A 23,541-nucleotide genomic window follows, 5' to 3' on the forward strand; every position below is an offset into this window, starting at 1 on the left:
TAAAGACCATTTCACATGTTTTAAGGCTGGCAACATCCACTGTGAATACAATAGCGAAAGATAATGAACATGCAAAAATTTCCACACTTTTAAAGTCTACAGTAAGAAAAAGAAGGCATTCGTTCAAACTTCCCAACATAAATTTGTGAGAAAGCCTGAGTGACCTCCTTAACGTGCAGATTCTCTGACTCCAACTTCAGCATCACATCCATCTTTAGCACCATACTTCTACTGGCCCTCCACTTCTTCAGCTATTTTAGAGCCACAAGAGAAGTCTGATATTGATGAATTGATAGTGCTCTTCAACCTCATCCTCCAACTAATGTCAATGTCATATATACCCCCTCCCCCACATATACACACTGGAAATAGTTGTATTTATACATACAGGGTTGTTAAAATTAAAGTATCCCTAAGTAGAGGGCTCTGGAGCGAGTTCTAAGGCTCATACTGAAGAGAAAGTTGGACAACAGGTACAATAAAGAATGAGCTCGCCATTTATTGGAAAAAAAAATTAGTTACAAAATTTGTCACTATATAGTGCTGTGGCAATACAAAATCACTTGAACAGCACTACAATTGTTCAACGTGTCCTCCATTTTGGTCAACAGTTTCCATTCGAAGAACAGCATTTTCTACAGCAGAACATAACATGTCAACTGGAATAGCTAGCACATGATGTCTAATACTGTCCTTCAGACCTGCCAGAGTTTGACATCCTTCCCAATACACCTGGTTCTTCAAAAAAACCCCACAACCAGAAGTTGCAAGGGGGCGAGGTCCAGTGATCGGGGTGGCCAAGATGTCTGGAAACAACAGCTGATGACCCGTTTGTCTGTAAAGTGTTGCCTTAGCAATCTTTGGACACAATGGTGGATGTGGAATGGCACACCATCTTGCATGAATATGGTATCCTGAAGGCACCCTACATTGTTGCAGCTCTGATATTGCGAAATTTGCAAACATTTCATAATATCACTGTCCAGTGACGGAACAGGTGAGAGGTCCAGTCGATGTTATCTGGTCAGAAAAATATGGTCCAATCATGAATGTGTCCGTAAATCCACACCACTCTGTCACTTTTGGAGAATGCAACGGGGCCGCTGTTGCCCAAATGCGACAGTTCTGTGTATTCACTTGTCCGTTTAAGCAGAAACTGGCTTCATCACTCCAAAGGATGTTCCATGGCCAAGTGATATCCACTCTCATACAGCTTCACTTATAGCACCTTTTCCTGCAACGTTGTTGGCATTGCTGCTGTAGTGCAGGCAAACATATACTGTATGATTTTGAAGAGATTGCTTTGCTTTTATACAGTACAGTAGAGCTGAGTAGTGGCACTGTGACAATAACTTACAATTATGCAAATCATGCAAGTTATTTGCATAATCATAACTAAGGTAGTTACATGCCATACAGTGATAAATTTTGTAACTAATTTTTTTTTCCCCCAATAAATGGCATGCGCATTCTTTATTGTACCTGTTGTCCAAATTTCTCTTCAGTACAAGCCTTAGAACTCGCTCCAGAGTCCTCTACATAGGGATACTTTAATTTTAACAACCCTGTACTTGAAAAGTTTTCTTTTAGACTATAAAATATTTAAGGGCAAAGACCTCATGCTATGAGGTAGAATGACTAACATATAGATTAGTGCAAAAGCATCATTTTAGCATAGCCATCTACCAAAGTAGTTAATTAAATTGGCATTGTTTTGGTTATATCTCATATTGTGAATGCCTTCACAATGAGTTGCCATGGTATTGTACTACCTCAAATAAGTAACACTTCACCAGTGGAGAAGACTACTGTTACTTATTCTCAGCGGATTCCACCACCCAGACGGCCATTTGAAATATGGTATGGGATAAAGATCTGTTATCTTCATACTATCCCTATTAGACTTAGGAAAGCAAAAAAAGATGTAGGAAGGTGATAGCAGGAGAGGAAGAGGAAGAAATGCCGTCGAAGGAAGAAAGGGGTAGTTACTCCAATTCACACCCCTCGAATAGGTAACGCTTCCCCAGCAGAGAAGATTGTTGTCTATTCTCGGAAACTGTGGCCATCAGCCATCACCTGCACACTGCAGGTGATGGTAGATGGATCTAACTTCTCCACTAATGCTGGTGTTCCCCAAGTTCTGTTCTTTCTCCCACTCTGTTTCTCTTGTATATTAATGGCCCCTTCCATTGACTAGCAATCTTATCCATACTTTTGCTGATGATACCACATCGCATTCCACCTTCAAGTTTGAGAAACTTTGCCCTGCACAAACAGCTTCAGCCTCTTCAATATCCACTACTAATTCTTTAAATTGTTTATTTCCAGATAATTGTCCATTGGGGAAAAGATAACTTAGTTGATTTCAATACTTCTAAAATCCAGTCCTTTTACATCTCACAAAGAGGCTTCTTCTCCTCCTATGCTTGTCTTCAATGACACTTAGATTTCTAAACAAGATCACATATGTCCATTAGGGAGTCCCTGACTTGTAATTGCTCTTGGTATAAGCACATCACAAATAATGATTCCTCTGTAAACCTGGATCTTCTCTTTCATTCTTAGCATTACTTTTTTTCTAAACAATAGCTATTCACTCAGTACAAATCTCAAATTTGCTCTAGCAATATTGTTTCCACATCTGGGGTGGTGCCCTCATAACCTCTCTCAGGCTTCTAGACTCCATTAAAAAAAAAAAAAAAAAATGGCAGTTCAATTAATTAATGACTCATTTCCTTACAAACTCTCCATTCTGTCTCACAGACATTCTGTTTCTAATACAAGCTTTTTCTATAGATACTTTAATGGGCACTGTTCTGAATTGGCTTCTATAATCCCCCCCCCCCCAGTCTCTTCAAAACCAGAATGAATACATGCCACAACCAGTCAACATCCATTTACTATCCAACTTCAAACTCACAGAGCCAACTTTTTTTTCTTCCTCATTTATTCCTTCAGCTTCTGTTTTCTGGAACAACCTCCCTTCACATGCATTTCCTGAAAATTGCAATCTACAGAAATTCAAATCTAATGTCAACAAGTATCTTCTTTCATCTATTCAACCTTCAACTTATGCATGGTACTATGTATTACAGGTTTTATTGTTTTAACTTTCATGTTTGGGGATTTCATGTAAAAAAAAAAAAAAAAAAAAAAAAAAAATACATTTACATACATTTTTCCTCCTCAGGATACACACATGAAAAACATAAAAATGTACTATGGAAAAAGTTAATGTGTTGAAGAAAGGCACTTTCCTACTTGAACAAGCTCCAGCAGCCCAGAAACATGCCTATAGACAATAATATAGAATAACAGTGGTAGTTCATTTAACAAGGATAACTCCTTGCTCTTTAATTGTTGCAAAGCTTTGAAATTAAGTTATTTTAATAGATCATGTGTATATAAAATATAATTCCATATGTCACAACAGAACAACTTGTGCATATTTAGATAGAGTATAAGCCAAGCACAACAGGTAATAAATGATAAGCATACACAAATTTTTCAGGCAGTATTTCTATCTTAAATAGCAACAATAAAATAATAAAAAAAAAAAAAAAAGTTTCATAAGAATTATTTAAGAATTACATAAAATGAAATTTTAGATTTTTATTTACCCTCAAAATCCACATTATTTCCATGACTGTGCGATCTGTTTCACTATTCATGCAAATAAAACTCATGTTCGAGCAGTTTATATAATCACATTCTACTTCATTTGCCATTATTAACTGGTCTCTGATAGTTGTTGCAATATTGTCCTTTGTTTGATCCTCAAAACAATTTTCTGCTGTAGCATTGAAGTGGAGTACAATCTGCATTGATGTAGTTGGAAGTTCTCCTATAAGTTAATTAAAAAAATATGGCATGTTTAATCTGGTTAATTATCCAAATATACTATTTGTGTTAATTACAAAATAAGACATGTTTAATCTGGCTAATTATCCAAATATACTATTTGTGTATCAGGGTGCATTAGCATCAGCATGCTGATGCTCAAACGTTTGGAGCGAGTGGATGGGTGAAATAGGGTTTTTTTTTTTTTTTTTTTGGCTGATGCTATATAAGCTTACTTTCTTGCATCATGTGCCTTTGCTAATGCTATCTGTGCAGTTACTAAGAGTAACAAGCTTTTTTTCTTTGCCTTTGTTGGTTTAGTCATGAGGCCATTATAAAGCTCTTGTTTAGTAGAAAGAAGGAGAGAAGGGCTATTTGTTTACACTGGGGCCAAGACAAACTTCCTTATTTCTTTTTTCCTCTAAGTGACCTATATCTGAATGATTTTAATAATAAATATTTATTACTTAAACTGTAAATAATAGATGTAAAAAAAAAAAAAAAAAAGTAAAGTGCAGCCATTATCAACCCACTGCAGGGTGGAAGCCTCCCCAACAATTCATGCTGAGGGAAAAATGGACCATAATCTGCCACGCTGGTCCAGTGCGGGTTGGCAGATCGACCGTATTCAGCAGGCAGGGGCTTGAACCCCGGTCTACTCAAAGAGCGTGTGCTACTGCACTCCCGCTCCTGCCCACTCGGCTACGGAGGCCGTCATAATAGATGTATATTTATATAAAGTCATTGTACAGGCATAGTGCTATACATAGCTATATGCAAACCCAGTCTTCTACTTACTGCATCAGTCTCATATTGTGGAAGCACTTTATTCCTGGTATTGCACTACTCTAAATTAAAACGGTACCGCTCCAATGGAAAAAAAGTATATAGCTTTTATCAAAAATATACACCACTACCCAGACCTATATTTCAACTCTGGAGTCTCATTGGGGGGGTATATATTACAGGTTTTATGACAAGATATATTCAAATACCAATGACAAGATATATTCAAAATATGCGAGATACAAAATGGTGCAGTAAGTAAGGTACACAAAGTGTATTGATGTCTAGTGGCTCCAGGAGTTTCCCCCATCTCCGCATTGCTTACATTGTGGGTGTGCCAGTTCACTGGGAATGCCAGCGATTTAGAAGTGTGTGGGTATTGTATATATCCATATATATATATATCCATATATCCAATATTTTAAATTAAATAAAATAAAACATAAGCCAGTAGTATGGCAAAAACTGTAGAGTGAAAATTAACATAAAAATAACCCAAATAAACAAACGAACGAAAAGAAAGAATAGATATAAATAGTAGCCCAGAAACCCTTGTATAATTTCGAACTTTAAATCCAATTAACGAATTTTATCTATACAAAATTTAGGATAATGCCAATTACATATTAATTTAGCTGTACCCCCCCCCCCCCCCCGAGAGGTACCAGTTCTGAAAGACGTGAAATATCACCAAAAGAGGGTTAAAGGAACTACCAAACGATAACAAAATCAAAATAAATTAAAATAAAATAGACTGACCATCATGCCCCATATCAACAGAGGACCACGAGGCCAATAATGGTCATGGAATCGCTGCATTTCAATCGCTATACAAATCGTCGCCATGGTGAAAAGATCAAAGTACCAATTCACCCTTCCTCCTCCGATCAATCCACCAATGCAGAGGATTTGCATGGCGGTGATCCTTATGCAGCGAAAAATAAATTATAGAACAGACAGCACTCTAGAGCAGAGCCACACCACTGACATACTGTATGCTGAATCAGCTTATATAGAAAAAGAAAGGAAGATAGATGGCGGCACAGGCGTTGCTAAATTAGCATATCGACTCATTACTATTGAATTATATTAAATGTTGACGAAAATTAAATTATAATAAAATAAATAATTTTGCTGCATAAGGACCACCGCCGTGCAAATCCTCTGCATTGGTGGATCGATCGGAGGAGGAAGGGTGAATTGGTACTTCGATCTTTTCACCATGGCGACGATTTGTATAGCGATTGAAATGCAGCGATTCCATGACCATTATTGGCCTCGTGGTCCTCTGTCGATATGGGGCATGATGGTCAGTCTATTTTATTTTAATTTATTTTGATTTTGTTAACGTTTGGTAGTTCCTTTAACCCTCTTTTGGTGATATTTCACGTCTTTCGGAACTAGTACCTCTCGGGGGGGGGGGGTACCGCTAAATTAATATGTAATTGGCATTATCCTAAATTTTGTATAGATAAAATTTGTTAATTGGATTTAAAGTTCGAAATTATACAAGGGTTTCTGGGCTACTATTTATATTTATTCTTTCTTTTCGTTCGTTTGTTTATTTGGGTTATTTTTATGTTAATTTTCGCTCTACAGTTTTTGCCATACTACTGGCTTATGTTTTATTTTATTTAATTTAAAATATTGGATGTATTTCAGCTTCATATGGAGGAATTGCATGTCACTGCCTCTAATGAATGCTTAATTATTTATTTATTTATTTATTCACTTTATTATAATTAACTTATGTTAATATTTATATAATTCAATGGTAGTATATCCATATATATATATATATATCCATATATGGGATATTGTCAATTGAGCGGGGGGATGGTGTTGCTTGAATTTAGAAAGGCCGAATGGATAGGCAAGAGATAATTTTGACATATTTAGATTTTTAGCATTAGCATATGAGGCAAGAAAGCAAGCTTATGCAGCATCAGCCAAAAAAAAAAAAAAAAAAAAAAATGCTCCCATTTCACCCCTCTGTTTGTTATGGAAGTTGATAGCCTAAATAATTTAAGGCTGAGCTGGACAGGTTATTTGAAACAAAGGATGGAAGTCTGCTCTACCAACCAACTATCCGCTGGCTAAAGCAAACTTCCGCAGATCTATCCTACAACTGTCTTTCCTCAATTTGAATTTATGCCCCTCAGGTGATTCTGAGCAAGAGGTTTGTTTGTTTGTTATTTGGTTTTTAGGAGCATTAGCAAGTAAGGCCATATTGCTCTGGGATATGTGGTGTTCATTCCCTGAACTTTCCACATTCTCCGTATTGGTGGTCATGGGCTCGAACCCCGGTCTAATCAAGAAGCGTGTGCTACGCACTGCTGCTCCTGCCCACATGGCTACGGAGGTGCCTGTGCAAGAGGAATAATCCCATCAGCATTGAGCATGCTCAAACCATTTAAGGCTTTATACACCTCAATCAGATCACCTCGCCGGTGCCTAGTTTCGGACACTGTAATTTGCAAAACTTAAGCCTTTCTTTGTAAGAGAAACCTTTGTTCCATTCACTAATCTTGTTGCCCTTCTCTGTACTTGTTCTAACAGCTCTACATCCTTCTTAAAATGAGGCCTCCAGACCTGTATACAGTAATCAAGGTGTGGCCTGACCATTGCCTTATACAAGGGGATAATCACTTCCTTATCCCTACTAGAAAAATCCTGTATATCATTGACAAGACACCATGAGCTACTCTTGCAGACTGTCTGCACTGTCAGAAAATTTCATATCTGCCTGCACAATTACCCCCAGGACCTTTTCGTTCTCTACCATTGTCAGTGTAGTACCACAGAGTTGATACGTTACTCTGGGGTTACTGCTTTCCATATTTGTCAATGTTAAACTTCATTTCCACCTCAGCCCATCTGCTCAACTTTCTAGATCCTGTTGCAGCAGTGTACTGTATTAGTGTCCTTAATAACCCTGCAACTGCCAACCTTCGTATTGTCTGCAAACTTGGACATTAAGACTGATATACCATCATCAATATCATTAATGAATATGGAAAACAACAATGGACCCAACACTGAACCCTGAGGGACTCCACTAATAACATTAGTCCATGATGAGCAGTGTCCATTGATTACCACTCTGTCTTCTCCCACTCAACCATCCCTTTATCCATAGCAGCAATTTGCCTCCAATGCCACACTGCTCCAATTTGTTCAGCAGTCTTCCATGTGCAACAGTATCAAAAGCCTTTCTAAGATCCAAATATATGATATCAAAGTTATTCCCTGCATCCAGTTCCTTTGTGACCACATCATATCCAATCAAATTGGTCAGGCAAGATGTTCCCTTAACAAAACCATGCTGTGTCTGAGCTATAGGTGATTTAGGTGTGTGAGGCTTATGCTTTCGTCAAGGAAGAGAGGGAGGGAAAACTAACGGCTAGGGGGGAAAGGCAGAAGTATGGGGACAATAGAGTAGGCAACCCCAGTTGATCAGTGAGGCAAGCCTCACCAGAGGGAAGAAGTGGGGGGAAGAGATAAAATCCTCACTCACTCCAAAAAAAAAAAAAAAAAAAGAAAAGAAAAGAGTCAGGTTAGAGTGCCCGACTCAGACTGCTGTATGGCTCTGTCAGCAGGGCTTCCGGCTACAGGCAGCTGCTATCGATGGTTTGTCCATTCGGTGGATCTGGGTATTCTTGTCGTATGCAGGTAATGACATGGCATCGTCCAGGAGGTTCCGGGTCATTCTTCATTGTCATGGGTTCATTTAGATTTGTAGACTTGGAGAGGATTCTAGTCCTCTCAGTTTTGTCTGTGCCGTTGATTTAGGAGTATTTGTAGGGTGTATTATCCGTTGTTGGCGGCTGTATGGTAGACTCTCCTTCTCGTGAACAGTTTGCGCAAATTCCATGAAGGCCAAGTAGTCCTTCCTGGTGTCCAGCAGTTGTTGTTCCATTACACTAGGCAAGTAAATAATCCAAGTGATTAGGATGCTGCATAGGTCATCATAGAGCTGGCAGTTGTACATGAGGTGCTGCTGCTAGCTCTCAAACCCTCCACAGGTGCAAGTGGGGTTCTCTTGGATTTCAAGGAGAGACAGCTTTGCATTAATGGCCCCATGGCCCATTAGGATATATGTTGTTTGTAGGCCAGGAGAGAACCAACTAGGTGTCCTGGGGTAAACTCTAGTCACATCTGGAATGAACCTTCTTGTGATGTCTCAGTATGAGAATTCTGCCATCTGTGCTGCCATGCCTGTAGCAAGTACTCATTGAGCCTTTTCTTTTCGGCTGTCTGGTTTGCAGTTGGGTCCGTTGCGTATTCCAAACAAGTTTTGGCGGTGCCTTTCATTAAGTGGTATAGGAGTCCCCTTCTCCCACTCCCACTGGACATTTCCATGTCCAGTGGGAGAACTCCTGCTAGGACTTGCAGGGCATGTGTATTGACTGTACTTCAGGTGCAGGTAATGGACAATAGGATGATTCTCTGAGTTGAATCTATGATTCGACTATTGGCGGCGTGAGTAGCCTTGTGGTACCACACCCCAGCAGTGTACATAATAATTGGAATCTATACCGCTTTGTAGTACAGTTACAGTGTGCACCAGCCAAGTCCCCAGTCCCTTCGGGTAATTCTGGCAACCATTAGCATTAGCATAGGCATATGATGCAAGAAAGCAAGCTTATTCAGCATCAGCCAAAAAAAAAAAAAAAAAAACCCACTCCCATTTCACCCCTCCGTTCGTTCGAAATACCTGTCCAGTTGAGCTTTAAATTTGTTTAGGCTATCAACTTCAACAACAAGTGATGGAAGTCGGTTCCACCAACCAACCACCCGCTGGCCAAAGGCAAATTTCCGCACATCTATCCGACATCCGTCCTTCCTCAATTTGAATTTATGCCCTCTGAGGTGATTATTCTGAGAAAGATGAAGAATCCCATTGGCATTGAGCATGCTCAAACCATTCAAAGCCTTATACACCTCTATCAGATCACCTCGCTGGTGCCTAGTCTCCAGACTCTGTAATTTGCAAAACTTAAGCCTTTCTTCGTAAGAGCAACCCTTTGTTCCATTTACTAATCTTGTTGCCCTTCTCTATACCCGTTCCAGCAGCTCTACATCCTTCTTGCAATGAGGCCTCCAGACCTGTATACAGTACTCAAGATGTGGCCTTACCATTGCCTTATACAAGGGAATAATCACCTCCTTATCCCTGCTAGAAATATTCCTGTATATCATTGACAAGACACCATGAGCTACTCTTGCAGCTCGTCTGCACTGCTCAGAGAACTTCATATCTGCCTGCACAATTACCCCCAGGTCCTTTTCATTCTCCACCACTGTCAGTGTAGTACCGCAGAGTTGATACGTTGCTCTGGGGTTACTGTTTCCCATATGCAGCACTTTACATTTGTCGATGTTAAACCTCATTTGCCACCTCTCAGCCCATCTGTTCAACCTTTCCAGATCCTGTTGCAGCAGCATAGCGTCAGTATTGTCCTTAACGACCCTGCTAACCTTTGTATCATCTGCAAACTTGGACATTAAACTTGATATCCCATCATCAATATCATTCATAAACACCGAAAACAACAACGGACCCAACACTGAACCTTGAGGAACTCCACTAATAACATTAGTCCACGTTGAGCAGTGTCCATTGATTACCACTCTCTGTCTTCTGCCACTCAACCATCCCCTTATCCATAGCAGCAATTTGCCTCCAGTGCCACACTGCTCCAATTTGTGCAGCAGTCTTCCATGTGCAACAGTATCAAAAGCCTTTCTAAGATCCAAATATATAATATCAAAGTTATTCCCTGCATCCAGTTCTTTTGTGACTACATCATAGTATCCAATCAAATTGGTCAGGCAAGACCTGCCCTTAACAAAACCATGCTGCGTCTGAGCTATAACTGAATTCTTGTCTAGATGATCCTGCAGTGCTTCTTTAACCAGTGCCTCCATTAATTTACCTGGAACAGAAGTTAAACTAACAGGTCTATAATTACTTGTGTCAGCCTTTGAACCTCCTTTGTGAATTGGGGTCACATTTGCACATCTCCAGTCCATAGGTACCTCCCCTGAGTCCAAGGAAGCTCTCATAATTATGGCTAAGGGTTTGCTTACTTCCTTTGCTGCCTCCTTTAATATAACTGGATAGATCCCATCCACCCCAGGTGCCTTTTTTATGTTTATCCTCAACAATCTCTCCTCCACTTTCCTCTCAGTTATTACAAAATCATCCAGCTCACTGCCAATGTTTACTTTACCTACATCATTCTCCTATCTGAATAACTCCTCATGCGTGAATGTAGATGCAAAATACTCGTTTAGATTGTTAGCCACCTGAGCAGGATCCTCAACTGTTGAACCATCAATATCCAGTGGACCAATCTGATTCATCTCTTTCCTTTTCGAGTTCAAGTATGTAAAGAACTCTTTTCTGTTTTTCTTTGCATCCTTTGCCAAGGATTTTTCATAGTCTGCCTTTGCCTGCCTAATCTCCTTTGTGACTTGGTTACAGACCAACTTATATCTATCATAGGCTTCCATGTCACCCATTAATTTGTATGTATCCCATGCATTTTTCTTCTCTGCCACATGTCTCATTAGTTCATCTGACAACCATTTAGGCCTAAACCTTGAACAATATTTCTTAGTTGGTATGTAAAGCCTGGTAGCCTCCAAGATTAGTTCCTTGAATGCTTCCCATTTTGAGTTTGCTGTTGGTAACATCATCAGTTGGTCCCACTGTATAGAATTTAAATACTGTCTCAGATCATCATAGTCGCCTTTACGAAAACAAAAACCCTTCCCTTTACCTCTGATGGTAGTTACCTCCTTGAGTAAATCCCACGTCAACACACTGTGATCACTGCCACCTAGTGGTTCATTTATCTGCAGGTTCTTAATGCATGAAGAATCACTACTGATAATCAGATCAAGAGTATTGCTCCCTCTTGTTGCCTCACGAACATGCTGATGTAGAAAACAATCATCCAATAAATCCACAAAAGCCTTGCTAGTGTGCGAGTGACCAACCCACAAATTCCAGTCAATATCTGGGAAATTAAAGTCCCCCATTATAAGACTCTCTGATTTACTGGCCCACTCTATTTCCCTGTACAATATCTTATTATACTCATCAGAGTCATTAGGCCTATAGCACACTCCTACTCTCAATTTTGATTTCCCTATGCTTATGTCACACCAAACTGACTCGACGCTGCCCTGTCCATCGATGTCGACTGGCTTCACTTCCTTGGACTTTGTGTTTCTTAATTAATAGCATAACCCCTCCTCCCCTCCTGTCCTGTCTATCCTTTCTATACACATTTTATTCCCCAAATTCCAGTTCCGCATTACTTATATCTGTGTGACACCACGTCTCTGATATCCCAACAATATCTGCCTTTGATGTTTTGAGCAATACCTCAAATTCATCAAATTTATTTACCAAACTCCTAGCATTGGTGTACACGCAGGTATAACCAGTGCAGAGTAGGCTCTTATCTTTTTGCATATGTACTTTAGATAGTCTTGGAAGGTCAGTTTGGTGTCCAGGATTACTCCTAGGTACTTGATCTGAGTTGAGAAGTTGATTGTTTTATTATTTATCTTGATTTGTGGTGGCCATCAGACTTGTAGGGATCCCTTGAGTAGGGTTCAGTTGGTCTTTGCTGGGGAGATGTCCAGTTGATTTTGTCTGGCCCATTGTTTTAATTTGTCTAAAGCATTGTTTGCCATGTTTTCTAAATCTGCTTTTGAGTTTGCTGTGATGGTGAGAGTGACGTCATCGGCAAAGGCCTGAGAGTTAACCTCTCCAAGATCCAAGGTGAGGAAGTTGTCTAGTACAACATTCCACAGTAAAGGTCTCAGAACTGAGCCCTGCGGGTAGCCTCTGTAGATATTCCTAGTCCACATTTGGAAGGGTGCTTTGACTGTGATTTTTCTATTTGACAGGTAGCTGCAGATGAGTCAGTAAAGGTTTCCCGGAACACCAGTGGCTCTGAACCTCGCCAGGACACTCGGCCACCAGAGGAAGTCAAACACCCTAGCGAAGTCCACCAGGATTACTAGAAAATATTTTTTGGGCATGTAGCCACTTGCTCCAGTAAGTGCTGATGTGCGTCCACCGCCGAGGACCCCCGCATGAAACCAAACTGGTTTGGAGATGAGAGCCCGGCCCTGTCATAGTGCTTCAAGAGTCTGCAGGAGAGAAGGCATTCAAGCAGTTTGCTGGTAACTGTGAGAAGGGCTATTGGCCTGTATGAGTCGGGAAGTTCTGGCGATTTGGCTGGATTTTTTAGAATTAATTTGACATTTGCCTTTTTCCATTCGGTTGGAAAGATTCCTGTTTGGAGACATTGTTGTATAAGAGAAGAAGCAGGTTGGGGCTATCTCGACTACTTTTTTGACTATTTCTGTCTCGAGCAGGTCCGGTCCCGGACACTTGTTAGATTTTGTGCGAGGCGACAGCGTTTAGTTCTTCTGTAGTAAAGTCTGGTTCTACTTCGGGGGTTTGATAGTCTTCATTTTTGCAGGCACAGTTGCCTGTGTTCAAAGGTTATTGGGTGTTTTGCAGGGCGAAAGAGTGTTCAAAATATTTGAGATTGAGCTCAAATATTTGTTCAAATATTCCCATGTAGTTGTCATTTCTCCACTGAGGAGTCATGTTGAGGTGGTGACCTCACCCCTGGGGAGCTTGTTTGTAGTGGCTTTGTACACAAGTCCCCAAGGGACATTTGTTCCCCATGGTGGGAACGAATCGCTCCCAGCACTCTTGCTTAGATCATAGTATTTGTGCTGTGTAAGCATTCCATGCAGTCCTGTAGATCTGGCACATAGCTTCCACCTCCACTGCCGGCTAGATCCTTCTAGCCCTTTGGAATGCCTTGCGTCTCTCTCCTTAATATGTTTAGTTCTCTGCTCCACCAGGGCACTACACCCGGCACTAGTTTTCTCTTCATTATAGCTTCATTGCTAGCTCTTGTGATTAGTGCCATAGTTCTTTTTTTCCAGTGAGTTAGTGTCCTGAGTAGCCAGCAGTCCCCCACGCTCCTGGTAGTCAGCAATTAGGGTTGCAGAGAATAGTTCCCAATTTGCTTTCCAAACTGAGTATCTGCACTGGATTTGCCTAGGAAGAGGGGGGGGGGGTCTATTGAGTGTGTGGGTTAGTTGGAAGGTAATAGCTCAGTGATAGGAGGTGGTCCAAGTGTCCTGCACCATCCACCCAACAATGTTATCTGTTGCATTTCTGGTGGCCATAGTGATGTCGATTGTCGCCTCCCACATAGTATTACACAATGTCAGGAGGTTGTTGGGCTGGTTCAAGACTGTCATGGGGGCATTGGCCATGAGCTCTAGTCTTTGTCCATTTCTGGTTCCCTGACATTCAGCTGCGTGACTGTGCCAGACAGGCAACCTACAGTTCACATCACTGCCAATGATTATCCTTGCTCCAAGTAGTGTATCCAGAATGGTATGGAGATATTTAACCCCGAAGGCAATGTCCTCTCCGGGGTGGCAATAAAGGGCCACAACATAGAATGTTCCCATGGCAGTGAGTAAGTGGGTCCACGCTGTGCAAAGATGTGTTATTCGTGTGGCTGTTATATCGGGATTTCTGACCACTATAGCTGCCCACGGAGTTTCTGTTTCTGATTAGATAGTCTTAGAGGTAAGAGGCTACCCTCTGCCTTGAAGGCTGTGTATGGCTCCTGAAGGATGAGTACATCTATGTTCTCCTCTTCTGCCTTCAGTCTGACCTTATCTACTACTGCTCTAGCCCTTTGTGCATTTATTTGCATAAAATTGACCTGAGTGCTACTGAAGTTTCTACTGCATGTCCCCATAATCCAGTCTGGATTGGTATAGACAACCTTCAGGTATACAGGGCATTTATTATCTCTAAGCAAGTGCTGCAAGTCCAGCTTGACTTTTGCAATTTACACAAGTTGGTTGGTCAGTTTTGTTGGGGCATGTGGAGTACGAGTGTCCTTTTGCAGAGAAATGGCTGCAGGTCAGTTCTTTTTGTGTGCAAGTGTGGGTAGTGTGCCCAAACTTGCAACACCTGAAGCATTTGAGGATTGTTACCTATTCTTGAAAATGGTGGCCGCTCCAGTTGATGAAAATCCTAGGCAGTTCGGCCAGGGCACGCCAAGCTGCTGGGGCTAGCTCCAAAATCCAATTCACTTTGGCCATGTCTCACGATGGTATCGAGTATTTGGGAACAAGCAGTGTTCTAGGGTCTTGGCTGGGTAAGGTGTGGCTCAGGTTTCGCTGGTAGATTTCCTCTACCATCTGGTCCATGGTCAAATCTTTTTTGTATGTCATAGATTATGATTGCCGGTCCTTTCCTTATTGGTGCAGTCGCAATCAAGCCCATGTCAGATATCTTAGTGTTGTGTACTATCTTTTCAGCTTCTTCTCTAGTTGCTGTTTTTATCAGGACTCCAGCATTCCTGGTCTTCCTGACCACTTTTATTCGCAGCTCATCTTTGAGTTTAGTGATACCTGCTCTTTTAATTTCTCACCTGTCTGGTTTTCAACTGGGGTTATTGTAAGCAATACTACCAGGTGTGGCTGTTTCAGGAGAGTTTTCCTTTTGGGGGGGATGCAGTGGTGCTACTGATCTGTTGTGCAGTTTCAGTGGTATTCCTCAGTGCTTGAGCATATGTGGGCGTGCACTGTGGCATTTGATTTTCCTCACATTCCTTGTATTCTTGTAGCTTAGCCATCACTCTCTCACTGTAAAGGTAGGTTTCATTGAGGAGTGCTTCCATTTTGTCGAAGATGGTCACTATACTATTTGGGAGCAAATTCCAGTGGATACTCTGCTTAGGTTGTCTTTAAATATGGTTTCCAGTGCCGTTTTAATCCACAGGGTTTTCATCTGGAGTGTACCCTCAGGCACAGTGGAATCCAGTGGCTGTTTGGGGTCCTTTTGGGATACAGTGATATCCTGCAACTCCTTCAGGCTGGGAACGAGTTTCTCTCACTGACTTGGGTACTGTTTGTTTGTGGCTTTTCTGCTTTGTTTGGGAGGCACCTAGTCAGGTGTCCTCCCCTTCCTCTATTTGGTCCACAATGACGGGGTCATCATTCTGACTCTGGGTTGGGGGAATCCTTATTTTTGTTGAATTTCCCCTCCATTTTGATATGATCCAGATAACCGGGACAGTTCGGTTTATCAGGTAAAAAATGCTGTATGCAGAAAGGCTGATTAAAATGAAGGCAAATTATGCCCACCACAAGTCCGTGGCTGTATTATCAGGCACACAGTATGCACTAGATATTTTGGTACTCACTGATACCATATATACTTAATTTAAGACTTAATCTTTATCAAATTTAACTAGACAACGGAGCATAAAAATCAACTGTTTACCAACTTCCGCCACCTAGCAGTACTCCCCAGTTTTATCTAAAACTTGGTAAAAAAAAAAAAGTAAAGTGCAGCCATTATCAACCCACTGCAGGATGGAGGCCTCCTCAACAATTCATGCTGAGGGAAATGGACCATAATCTGCCACGCTGGTCCAGTGCGAATTGGCAATCGGCCGTATTCAGCAGTCAGGGGCTTGAACCCCGGTCTACTCAAAGAGCATGTGCTACTGCACTCCCGCTCCTGCCCACTCTGCTACGGAGGCCGGTCCTATGAATTTTGTTACAATGTAAGCCTAACACGTAAACTTAATGCCATATATTTAACATTATGGCCTATGCCTTAAGTCAATTGAAACATATATGGAGTAATATCTCAGTTATCGCTGAACACACTAACACCAAATTTTCACAGTAGACTCACCATCCCTTTGCAATTAAGCCACGATCTCTAATATCCGATGAAAACTTTGTATGTCAACAGAAATAAGGTCTTAAAGTACCGCACGAAATTAAGAATCAGTATAGGGCAAAGTGCCACCTCGTACATAGTTAAGTCTAAGGCGAAAGCCTCAAGCTATGATTGATTGATTTACCTTTTAATGGTACACTGGTAACTAAGGCCATAATGTGCCAAGTCAAAATAAAGCCAATACAAAAAATTTTGTTAGCCTATAAATAGGCTACCAATTCAAAAAGATATTATTATTATTATTAATAGCCATATGGTGCAAGGAAGCCTGCGGCTTATGCTGCACCGGCCACAAAAAAATTTCCCTATTACCCTGAGAGAGAGAGAAGTATAAAGGAATCACCAAGAAAGAGAAGAATGATGTTATATACGTTATCATCATCATCATCATCAGCCATTTTCAATCCACTGCAGGATGAAGGCCTCTCCAACTTTCCAGTTCCTTCTGTTTTGAGCACTGGCCATCCATTTACTACTCAAAAACTCATGAATTTCGTCTATCCATCTCCGCCTTTGTCTTCCAGGTTTTCTTCTAGCTCCTCTTGGGTACCATTCTGTTATTTTCTTAGTCCATCTGTCATGTCTTCGAGCTATGTGTCCTGCCCAAGACCATTTTAGTTCTTTAGTTTTGATAAGAATGTCCTTTATTTGAGTTTGCTGCCTAATCCATGTGTTTCTCTTCTTATCTAACAGTCTGATTCCCAATATAATTCGTTCCATTCTTCGCTGTGTAGTTCTTAGCTTCTCTTCCATTCTTTTGGTGAGTGCCCAAGTTTCACTTCCATAAGTCATGGTGGGGAGTATATATTGATTCATTATTTTACGTTTCAGACAAACTGGGATATTGCTCTTCAGTATGTGACTATATTTCCTGAATGCTATCCATCCAAAATTTATTCTTCTCTTGACTTCCAGCCATTTATCATTATTACAGCTAATAACTTGTCCCAGATAAGTATATGACTCCACCTTTTCAATTACTGCTCCTTCAATTATTATTTTCCTTTCCGTGGCATACTTGTTCATCATTACTTTTGTTTTAGCCATATTCATCTTTAGTCCAAAATCCTTACTAACTGTGCATAACTGATTAAGATTTTCCTCTAATTCTTTGGGATCGTGGCTTATGACCACAATGTCATCTGCAAATCTTACCTGGGGTGGATGGGATCTATCCAGTTATTTTAAAGGAGGCGGCAAAGCAACTAAGCAAACCTTTAGCCATAATTATGAGAGCATCCTTGGACTCAGGGGAGGTTCCCACGGACTGGAGATGTGCAAATGTGTCCCCAATTCACAAAGGTGGATCGAAGGGTGACACGAGTAATTACAGACCAGTTAGTTTAACTTCTGTTCCGGGTAAAATAATGGAGTCACTGGTTAAAGATGCATTGCAGGATCATCTAGACAAGACTGCAGCAATAATTCAAACACAGCATGGGTTTGTTAAGGGAAAGTCTTGTCTGACAAATTTGATTGGTTATTATGATGTGGTCACAAAGGAACTGGATGCAAAAAATAATTTTGATATCACATACTTTTCTGCTTTATTTGGGAGGCACCTAGTCAGGTGTCCTCCCCTTCCTCTATTTGGTCCACAATGACGGGGTCATCATTCTGACTCTGGGTTGGGGGAATCCTTATTTTTGTTGAATTTCCCCTCCATTTCGATATGATCCAGATAACCGGGACAGTTCGGTTTATCAGGTAAAAAATGCTGTATGCAGAAAGGCTGATTAAAATGAAGGCAAATTATGCCCACCACAAGTCCGTGGCTGTATTATCAGGCACACAGTATGCACTAGATATTTTGGTACTCACTGATACCATATATACTTAATTTAAGACTTAATCTTTATCAAATTTAACTAGACAACGGAGCATAAAAATCAACTGTTTACCAACTTCCGCCACCTAGCAGTACTCCCCAGTTTTATCTAAAACTTGGTAAAAAAAAAAAAGTAAAGTGCAGCCATTATCAACCCACTGCAGGATGGAGGCCTCCTCAACAATTCATGCTGAGGGAAATGGACCATAATCTGCCACGCTGGTCCAGTGCGAATTGGCAATCGGCCGTATTCAGCAGTCAGGGGCTTGAACCCCGGTCTACTCAAAGAGCATGTGCTACTGCACTCCCGCTCCTGCCCACTCTGCTACGGAGGCCGGTCCTATGAATTTTGTTACAATGTAAGCCTAACACGTAAACTTAATGCCATATATTTAACATTATGGCCTATGCCTTAAGTCAATTGAAACATATATGGAGTAATATCTCAGTTATCGCTGAACACACTAACACCAAATTTTCACAGTAGACTCACCATCCCTTTGCAATTAAGCCACGATCTCTAATATCCGATGAAAACTTTGTATGTCAACAGAAATAAGGTCTTAAAGTACCGCACGAAATTAAGAATCAGTATAGGGCAAAGTGCCACCTCGTACATAGTTAAGTCTAAGGCGAAAGCCTCAAGCTATGATTGATTGATTTACCTTTTAATGGTACACTGGTAACTAAGGCCATAATGTGCCAAGTCAAAATAAAGCCAATACAAAAAATTTTGTTAGCCTATAAATAGGCTACCAATTCAAAAAGATATTATTATTATTATTAATAGCCATATGGTGCAAGGAAGCCTGCGGCTTATGCTGCACCGGCCACAAAAAAATTTCCCTATTACCCTGAGAGAGAGAGAAGTATAAAGGAATCACCAAGAAAGAGAAGAATGATGTTATATACGTTATCATCATCATCATCATCAGCCATTTTCAATCCACTGCAGGATGAAGGCCTCTCCAACTTTCCAGTTCCTTCTGTTTTGAGCACTGGCCATCCATTTACTACTCAAAAACTCATGAATTTCGTCTATCCATCTCCGCCTTTGTCTTCCAGGTTTTCTTCTAGCTCCTCTTGGGTACCATTCTGTTATTTTCTTAGTCCATCTGTCATGTCTTCGAGCTATGTGTCCTGCCCAAGACCATTTTAGTTCTTTAGTTTTGATAAGAATGTCCTTTATTTGAGTTTGCTGCCTAATCCATGTGTTTCTCTTCTTATCTAACAGTCTGATTCCCAATATAATTCGTTCCATTCTTCGCTGTGTAGTTCTTAGCTTCTCTTCCATTCTTTTGGTGAGTGCCCAAGTTTCACTTCCATAAGTCATGGTGGGGAGTATATATTGATTCATTATTTTACGTTTCAGACAAACTGGGATATTGCTCTTCAGTATGTGACTATATTTCCTGAATGCTATCCATCCAAAATTTATTCTTCTCTTGACTTCCAGCCATTTATCATTATTACAGCTAATAACTTGTCCCAGATAAGTATATGACTCCACCTTTTCAATTACTGCTCCTTCAATTATTATTTTCCTTTCCGTGGCATACTTGTTCATCATTACTTTTGTTTTAGCCATATTCATCTTTAGTCCAAAATCCTTACTAACTGTGCATAACTGATCAAGATTTTCCTCTAATTCTTTGGGATCGTGGCTTATGACCACAATGTCATCTGCAAATCTTACCTGGGGTGGATGGGATCTATCCAGTTATTTTAAAGGAGGCGGCAAAGCAACTAAGCAAACCTTTAGCCATAATTATGAGAGCATCCTTGGACTCAGGGGAGGTTCCCACGGACTGGAGATGTGCAAATGTGTCCCCAATTCACAAAGGTGGATCGAAGGGTGACACGAGTAATTACAGACCAGTTAGTTTAACTTCTGTTCCGGGTAAAATAATGGAGTCACTGGTTAAAGATGCATTGCAGGATCATCTAGACAAGACTGCAGCAATAATTCAAACACAGCATGGGTTTGTTAAGGGAAAGTCTTGTCTGACAAATTTGATTGGTTATTATGATGTGGTCACAAAGGAACTGGATGCAAAAAATAATTTTGATATCACATACTTGGATTTCAGGAAAGCTTTTGACACTGTTGCACATGGAAGACTACTGTACAAATTGGAGCAGAATGGTATTAAGGGTAAGTTGCTACAATGGATAAAAGGATGGTTAAGTGGGAGAAGACAGAGGGTGGTAATCAATGGGTGCTGCTCTTCGTGGACTAATGTTATTAGTGGAGTCCCACAGGGTTCGGTGTTGGGTCCACTGTTTTGTGTATTTATCAATGATATTGATGAAGGTATATCAGGCTTAATGTCGAAGTTTGCAGATGACACAAAGGTTGGCAGGGTTGTTAATGACAGTAATGGCAGTGTGCTACTGCAACAGGATCTAGATAATTTGGGCAGATGGGCTAAGAAGTGGCAACTGAAGTTCAACCTTGACAAATGCAAAGTACTGCATATGGGTAGAAGTAACCCCAGAGAAACGTACCAACTGTGTGGTACTACACTTAAGGTGGTAGAAAATGAAAAAGACCTGGGAGTAATTGTGCAGTCAGATATGACGTTTTCTGAGCAGTGCAGACGGGCTGCTAGGGCGGGTCATGGGGTTTCGTCAATGATATATAGGAATTTTGCTAGCAGGGAAAAGGAGGTGATTGTCCCTCTGTATAAGGCAATGGTCAGGCCACGCCTTGAGTACTGCGTACAGGTCTGGAGGCCTCATTTTAGGAAGGATGTAGATTTGCTTGAGCGTGTACAGAGAAGAGCAACACGATTGGTGAGGGGAATGAAGGGATTCTCTTACCAAGAGAGGCTTAAGTTCTGCAAATTGCAGTGGCTGGAGACTAGGCACCTGCGCGGTGATCTGATTGAGGTCTACAAGGCCTTGAATGGGTTGAGCACGCTGAATTCTGATGGGATCCTTCCACTTGTTCAGATTACGAACCTACGGGGACATAAATTCAAATTAAGAAAGGACAGATGTAGAATAGATGTGCGGAAATTTGCCTTTAGCCAGCGGGTGGTTAATTGCTGGAACAAACTTCCATCTGTCGTTGTGGAAGTTGATAGGTTAAATAAATTTAAGGAACTGGACAGGCATTTGGAGGGAATGGTGTGATTTTTTTTTTTTTTTGGCTGATGCTGCATAAGCTCCTACACTTGCTTTCTTGCATCATGTGCCACTACTACTACTAACTACTCCTACTACTCTCCGTTCACATTGACTCCTTTCTGCGACCAGTCTAATCTTCTGAAAGCTTCCTCCAGGGCAGCAGTAAACAGCTTCGGAGATATTGTGTCTCCTTGTCGAACTCCTTTCTCGATTTTAAATTTGCTACTGTCTTTGTCTAGTCTAATAAAGGATGTAGCACTCTCATATATTTTCTTCAAAATCATAATATATGGAGTATCTATGCCTTGTCTTTCCAGTGCCCGAAACATTGCCTTATGCTGTATGGAGTCAAATGCCTTTTCATAATCCACAAATGCCAGGCATAATGGTGTTTTATATTCATTTGCTTTCTCCATAAGCTGTGATATTACGTGAAGGTGATCCATAGTTGAGAATCCTGTCCTAAAGCCAGCTTGCTCTTTCGGTTGATTCTCATCAAGTATTCTTTCTAATCTGTTAGTAATGACCCTTGTGAACAACTTGTAGATGTGAGATAACAAGCTAATTGGTCTATAATTTCCAATTTCTGATTTATCTCCTTTCTTATGCAGCAAAACTATGATTGCATTATTCCACTGCTTAGGCATCGCACCTTTTCTAATGCACTTTGTGAAGAGCCTTGCCAGTTTTTGTGTTATGTCTCTTCCTCCCAATTTTAACAACTCTACAGTAACTTCATCTTCCCCCGGGGCTTTCTGATTCTTCATTTTCTTCAATGCATGTTCTACCTCATCAGGAAGAATATCGGGTATGTCGTATGTGTTGCTACTTTGCAATCCATCTTCCCCACTGCTGGTATCATTCCCTCGCTCCTTGTATAATTCTCTATAGTAGTCTTCTGCTATTTGAATTATGCCTTCTCTTCTGTTTATAAGTACACCATCGCTATTCTTCAGTTTCAGTATCATTTGTCTTTCTGTATTACTGCTCATGGCTGCTGATTTAAATCCTTTGTTTTCCCTTAATGCTTGTTCTACTTTTCTTGTGTTAAATCTTCTTATGTCCTCTCTGAGTCTCTTTCTAATGGCTTTGCATAACTTAGTATACTCAATTTTCTCCCTGTCAGTGTTTTTCTTGCTCTTCATTTGTCGTCTTTGGTTCATCATGACAAGTGTTTCTTGACTAATTTTTTCTTCTTTGGATTTCTGTTTCCCTATAGGTTTCTTGGGCTTTATCACTTTCAGAAAGTTGTAATATTCCTCGTCGATATCTTGGTCCTGAGCAGTCTGCAGAAGCTCAAACTTGTTCTTAAGTTCCAGTACATACTGCTTTTTCTCCTCCTCTGTTATTTTAAAGACCTTTGTATTATTTACTCGAGTCAGTTTTTTCCTTTCCTTTCCTTCATCTATATCAAGTGTACATCTTACCATTCTGTGATCACTTCCAATATTTACCTTATTCAGGACGGTAACATCATTCACAATATATCTTCTGTTAGTGAGGATGAAGTCGATTTCATTAGTTGTTAATCCATTGGGACTCTTCCATGTCCACTTTCTGTTCACCCTTTTCTTGAAAAAAGTGTTCATTACTGACAGTCCTTGAGATTCTGCAAATTCCACAAGTCTTTCACCTCTTTTATTTCTTTCACCAATTCCAAAATTTCCTATAGTTCCTCTTTCTGCGCTGTTTTGCCTTTTTCCAACCTTAGCATTGAAGTCCCCCATAATAATAGTGTAGTGGGTTTTCTGCTCATCTAGAAGACTCTCAATTTCAGGGTACATTTCTTCAACCTCTTCATCCTCATGGCTCGATGTTGGTGCATAAATCATTATAATCTTTAGCTTGTACCTCTTATAAATCTTGAATATTAGTCTTGACACCCTTGGTGATGTACTTTTGAATTCCAAAATGTTGTTTTTAAAATCTTTATGGACCAGAAACCCAACTCCACCTTCACTCCTTTCACTGTTTCCATTGGTGTACAGCAGATTTCCACTTGATAAACTTATAAGTGATTCATTTCTGCTTCTTGTTTCAGCCAAACCGATGATATTCCAATTCACATTTTCTAATTCCTTTTCCAGCTCTAATATCCTGTCTTCACCGATGAGTGATCGTACGTTATAAC

At 40.5% G+C, this 23,541-nt stretch overlaps 1 protein-coding gene across 1 annotated transcript in view; it reads right to left on the bottom strand.

Moving 5' to 3' along the window:
* The window catches only part of LOC150082247 (uncharacterized), a 299,068-nt gene that overhangs the window by 16,215 nt on the left and 259,312 nt on the right, over positions 1-23,541 (bottom strand). Inside the window, exon 20 of the mRNA XM_090379208.1 lies at positions 3,621-3,844. Coding sequence (XP_090235334.1) covers positions 3,621-3,844 — 224 coding nt within the window. The remainder of the gene's footprint in view (positions 1-3,620; positions 3,845-23,541) is intronic.

This window comes from Mastigoproctus giganteus, chromosome 8 (genome assembly GCF_048544385.1).
Source record: "Mastigoproctus giganteus isolate SK-2022 chromosome 8, ASM4854438v1, whole genome shotgun sequence".
NCBI classification, from domain to species: Eukaryota; Metazoa; Arthropoda; class Arachnida; order Uropygi; family Thelyphonidae; genus Mastigoproctus; species Mastigoproctus giganteus.